We start from the raw sequence: 5,620 nt of genomic DNA, 5'->3' as shown, positions 1-5,620 counted from the left end.
GTTTCGATCGAAACTAAACTACATTGGTCACAGATTTATGGATCAAATAATATATTCAATATTAGTTGAAATACCAGTTATTTAAATGTCAAACAACATTTGAAGTAGATTGCAAGTTAATATAATACCAAATATTGGCGATACCATAAATACAATCCCGTTAGCCTTGTTAATTTATGTAGATAAAATTTAAAATAATTAATTTTTTGCTCGTTATGTGCTTGGGCCACTCTACTAGTCCCTCAAACAGGGAAGAAACTGCGCTTGCAAAATTTTGTCGCTAGCTACCAACCACTGACCTCACTTTCCAACGGCTGAATGTTCAGAGATAGACTGCTCCGATGACCAACTTCTATAAAAAAAGTATTTTGAAAACTTCGGAGAGTGGCATGGATGTTGACTTAGACTAGTCGCGTGATCTTCTTACACGTTGCTGGACTTTAATGACACGTTTTTGGACCTCGCAAAAAAAAACATGACACGTTTTTGGACTTTAATGGTTCCGCAATTTAACAATCCTCTGTGTTGATATGGTCATCTTCGTAAATATCGTCGTACGCTTGTCACACATTCCCGGTCAATGTCATACAGGATCTATACTTCTATAGAGCTTCCGAATTTTTTTACTAACTACTCCAACTAAAAATATATATATATACTTCCAAGCTAACGTAGCTTCCGTCGTGGTGCAGCTACCGAAGTACTCGTATGAAGGAAATCTCACCCGTCCGACTCACTACTATTCGTCACCTTTTCCTTTATATACTCGATGGTGGCGGCAAGTAGTAGCTCATCACCGAGCCAACATCCCATCAAAAATAAAGCATCCACAAGGGTTAACACAAGAGGGAGAAACAAAGAGACACAGAGAAGGCCGAGGATGCTGACATTCACTGCTGCACTCCGGCATGTTCCAGTGCTCGACCAGCCGACGGCCGAGCCATGGCGGCGACTTTCCCTGCACCTGCACTCTCAGCGTCGACCATGTGGTAATCATGTTCTATCAATCTCCTGATCTGAATCCATGCATGGTTGAGAAAGAACTTGAGCACGCTCACGTCCGCATCAAGAACTGTTTTGATGGAAACTTTTGTTACTTCTTCATATAAATAGAGTTCCTTCTATGATTCTTGTCTACTCTCCACATAAGGTATGGAGTGATGTTGATCTAGACCTTTAGGCTGGCCGGAGAAAATTGCATACTGCATGTGCATCTAATACTGATATGTGCTTGAGTTGACAATTTTAAATCGGTATAAACTTCATATGACTTTGTTATTTTCCATTTGTCATGTATGATATTTAGGGTTGGTGCTAATTAGCAAATCCCCATCCTATCCGGAGGTAGATTTGGGTGAATGGAAAGTTGATGAGTACAGACAACGCATGGTGAGCACATCTACATTTGAATTAACTTATTTTGAGCAGAATAGTTGCCTACTGCATGAGCAGAAGCTGACAAACATATACTACTATATTAAACGCTGATCAAAAGAAATGTCGATGTTCCTAAAGGATGAACCGAGCGAGATGCGACAGATGATCGATGCCATAAGAACGGCCCTGGCGTCATTGGGTGATGATGAGACGTCAATGAGTGTTTCAGCCTACGACACAGCGTTGGTCGCCCTTGTCAAGAACCTTGACGGAGGCGATGGACCGCAATTTCCCTCATGCATCGACTGGATTGTTCAAAATCAACTACCAGATGGTTCGTGGGGTGATCCTGCTTTCTTCATGGTCCAAGATCGGATGATCAGCACCCTGGCATGTGTGGTGGCAGTGAAGTCTTGGAACATTGACAGCGACAACTTGTGTGACAGGGGTAAAAAGATTAATGGCTGGATTCTTTGTTTTTTTTATCATCGATTGACCTTGTTTATTTCCAAGGAAGGATCATATATCTAATGTAGATTGGACCTTTTTGTTGTAGGTGTGTTATTTATCAAAGAAAATATGAGCAGGTTGGTAGAAGAGGAACAGGACTGGATGCCATGCGGCTTTGAGATTAACTTCCCAGCACTCCTAGAGAAGGCCAAGGACCTGGACTTGGACATCCCTTATGATGACCCTGTTTTGGAAGAGATATATGCCAAGAGGAATCTGAAGCTCTCTAAGTATGCATACTTAGCTACATGCGTGTGATAAACCTTGTTTTATACATTGAGTTGGGTAGTCTATGTATATTAATTAAGTGATAATTAATCTCACTCTGAAATTGTAGGATACCTCTGGATGTGCTGCACGCCATACCAACGACCCTACTCTTCAGCGTGGAGGGAATGGTAGATTTACCATTGGACTGGGAAACGCTACTCCGATTGCGGTGTCCGGATGGCTCCTTCCATTCCTCACCTGCTGCCACAGCTGCTGCCCTCAGTCACACCGGTGACAAGGAATGCCATGCGTTCCTGGATAGGCTCATCCAAAAGTTCGAGGGGGGAGGTAATTAAAATCACTACTATTACTTCTTGTACAACCAGCACGATCGAATGCAAACTTAGGTAGGAAAGGCCTCTTCAATTCGTCAATACTGAAACAGAGTTTTACCAAAACAGCATTGGTCAATACTAACATTGCCATTCACATAAATTCCCTTTTTTTTTTACTAGTGCCATGTAGCCACTCAATGGACACTTTTGAGCAATTATGGGTGGTCGATCGGCTGATGCGTCTGGGGATATCAAGGCACTTCACAAGTGAAATTCAGCAGTGCTTAGAGTTTATTTACAGGTAACATAAACAACTTCCATCTAACTGGAAATACACGATGTCATAACAAATATTAATATTTATTCTGTTTTTAAAATGGAATGCTACTATAGAGTAGTAGTGTTTTCCTTTAAGACTGCTAATAGGGTACTAGTTTAAGACGAGGCGTATATCTACACTTTGAACAGGCGCTGGACTCAAAAGGGACTGGCTCACAACATGCACTGCCCAATCCCGGATATTGATGACACGGCCATGGGTTTCCGTCTCCTCCGTCAGCATGGCTACGACATCACTCCATGTAACTAATATTTTGTTAGTCAAATTTTTGATAGAAGCTAGATTCGAAATTTGAGAAGCGCTTTGGCATGCATGGGTACTATGCCATGCTGGATCGAGTTTTACTAATGTGCATCTACAATGCAGCTGTGTTTAAGCACTTTGAGAAGGATGGCAAGTTCGTCTGCTTCCCAATGGAGACCAACCACGCTTCTGTTACCCCAATGCACAACACTTACCGTGCATCTCAGTTCATGTTCCCTGGTGACGACGACGTCCTGGCTAGGGCCGGCCGCTATTGCCGTGAATTCCTTCAAGAGAGACAATCCTCCAACAAGCTGTACGACAAGTGGATCATCACCAAGGACCTGCCGGGCGAGGTATGTGCCAACACATTCAAGTTAATTATGTATGCCTCAATCCCGCTACCACTTAGGTTCCATGGTTGAGAACAGAGTATTGAGCAATTCTACATGCAAAATCAGGTCGGGTACACGCTAAACTTCCCATGGAAAGCAAGTTTGCCGCGAATTGAAACAAGGATGTATCTGGATCAGTATGGTGGCAACAATGATGTTTGGATTGCCAAGGTCCTTTACAGGTAAAAAAAATTAGATAACCAAATTATCCTTAGTTAGAATAACTCTTCATTATAGGAACCAAAGGAAAATGTTGACCTTTTGGGATAATTTGAGATGCAACAGTATTTTAATCCTAAACTTGATCCATGTATCCAGCAAAGTGACATACATTGAGTGCATAGAAAAAATATCCATGAAAGCAGTTTAAATTCAGGAAGTTCTCATGTACAAAATGTGGAATGAGGCTCTATAGGTAACAACCATCCTATGTAGTATTCAACTAACATGTGACACTATAAATGTAGCTTCTATAAATATTTGTCACACCTTTGTTTCTGACAATTATCATTTCAGAATGAATCTTGTGAGCAACGACCTGTACCTTAAAATGGCTAAGGCTGATTTCAGAGAATATCAAAGACTCTCCCGAATTGAATGGAATGGCCTCAGAAAGTAAGTCATGGACATTTTTGCTACGTCTCTATCCTCAAATTCAATCAACTAGCTAACAAATTGACCAATAGATTCTTACATGAGACTTGGGAGTATATGCACAGGTGGTATTTCAGGAACCATCTGCAGAGGTATGGTGCGACTCCAAAGAGTGCGCTGAAGGCTTACTTCTTAGCTTCAGCAAATATCTTCGAACCCGGCCGAGCAGCAGAACGTCTAGCATGGGCTCGCATGGCGGTGCTTGCTGAGGCGGTTACAACTCACTTCCGACACATTGGGTATGTATGCAGCCTCATAGTTCCCCTCTCCAGAATCTGGTTTTAGTGCTGATCGATGCAAAATGTTTGTGCAATTCATTGCAGGGGTCCATGCTATTCAACAGAGAATCTTGAAGAGCTTATCGACCTTGTTTCGTTTGATGATGTTTCCGGCGGCCTTCGTGAAGCGGTAAAATTCAACAAACCACCACACTTGAGATGATATTGAACTTTTACCAGATATGAAATGGCCGAACCTCTATTTTCATTGGTAACTACAGTGGAAGCAGTGGCTTATGGCATGGACTGCAAAGGAGAGCCATGGATCCGTTGATGGAGATACAGCATTGTTGTTCGTCCGCACCATCGAGATCTGCTCAGGAAGGATTGTTTCAGCCGAGCAGAAACTGAACCTTTGGCATTATTCCCAGCTCGAGCAGCTCACCTCTTCCATCTGCCACAAGCTTGCCACAATAGGTCTTTCTCAGGTGCGTATGTACAAGCATTGCATTCATATATCCATGTAGTACCTCCATTTGAGTTGTATATGATTTATCAAACTATAACCAAAAAATGTTCAATGGGGAAAAACAGAATGAGGCAAGTATGGAGAACACAGAGGACTTACACCGGCAAGTGGATTTGGAGATGCAAGAACTATCTTGGCGTGTTCATCAGGGTTGCCATGGCATCAATAGAGAGACCAGACAGACATTTCTCAATGTGGTGAAAAGCTTCTATTACTCGGCTCATTGCTCACCTGAAACAGTTGATAGCCACATCGCAAAGGTCATATTTCAGGATGTTATTTAGGAAGAACCCTCTTTCTTTCTTTTTTTGACATGAGGAAGCACCCTCTTTTGTCCATGTTAGAATTATTAAGCACGATTTGTGCTGGGTTCCGGCATGTTACATGTCTGTAAATCTTTTTTCGAACCTGCAAGGACTGCACATGAATACATAGATAGAAAGGTAACAAGGTTCCAAACGACATGGTACATGTGTAAGTTGTACAGAAGTTTGCTGCTATAAATATACTCCCTTCGTTCCTAAATATATGTCCTTTTAGAAATTCCAATAAGTGATTACATACGAAGCAAAATGAGTGAACTATACTCTAAAATATGTCTACGTACATCCGTATGTTCTAGTCCATTTAAAATGTCTAAAAAGTCTTATATTTAGGAACAGAGGGAGTACATGTACACGCCCCTGTAACCTACAGTGGGAAAATACAATGCAAATAACATGCATGTTATGTGCGTGTGGAAATAGATCGATCTAGCCAGAGTAAGTTCCCTGTTTATTCCCTTTCTTTCCCTTTTGTAGCACTAGTGC

The 5,620-nt window shown here is 41.7% G+C and overlaps 1 protein-coding gene across 1 annotated transcript; it reads left to right on the top strand.

Annotated features, from left to right (window-relative positions):
* The first annotated feature begins 712 nt into the window (after positions 1–712).
* LOC141041483 (syn-copalyl diphosphate synthase, chloroplastic-like) lies at positions 713–5,333 on the top strand. The gene is made up of 14 exons (XM_073507709.1): positions 713–989; positions 1,307–1,389; positions 1,516–1,825; positions 1,934–2,117; positions 2,225–2,445; positions 2,613–2,733; positions 2,901–3,013; positions 3,139–3,371; positions 3,477–3,592; positions 3,927–4,025; positions 4,130–4,303; positions 4,388–4,472; positions 4,564–4,770; positions 4,877–5,333. The coding sequence occupies exons 1-14, from the start codon at positions 770–772 to the stop codon at positions 5,093–5,095; spliced, it is 2,385 nt and encodes a 794-aa protein (XP_073363810.1). The 5' UTR covers positions 713–769; the 3' UTR covers positions 5,096–5,333.
* Positions 5,334–5,620: the final 287 nt, after the last annotated feature.

Source organism: Aegilops tauschii, chromosome 2, assembly GCF_002575655.3.
Source record: "Aegilops tauschii subsp. strangulata cultivar AL8/78 chromosome 2, Aet v6.0, whole genome shotgun sequence".
Classification (NCBI taxonomy): Eukaryota; Viridiplantae; Streptophyta; class Magnoliopsida; order Poales; family Poaceae; genus Aegilops; species Aegilops tauschii.
This window is presented reverse-complemented; position numbering and strand designations above follow the sequence as displayed.

What these genes read in the sequence shown, in the direction of transcription:
- LOC141041483 (XM_073507709.1), top strand. Translation starts at nt 770, where the DNA reads ATGGTGGCGGCAAGTAGTAGCTCATCACCGAGCCAACATCCCATCAAA. An exon ending in ATGAGTACAGACAACGCATG is followed by an intron (nt 1,390 to 1,515) that starts GTGAGCACATCT and finishes ATGTTCCTAAAG; the next exon opens with GATGAACCGAGCGAGATGCG. An exon ending in AGGAATCTGAAGCTCTCTAA is followed by an intron (nt 2,118 to 2,224) that starts GTATGCATACTT and finishes CTGAAATTGTAG; the next exon opens with GATACCTCTGGATGTGCTGC.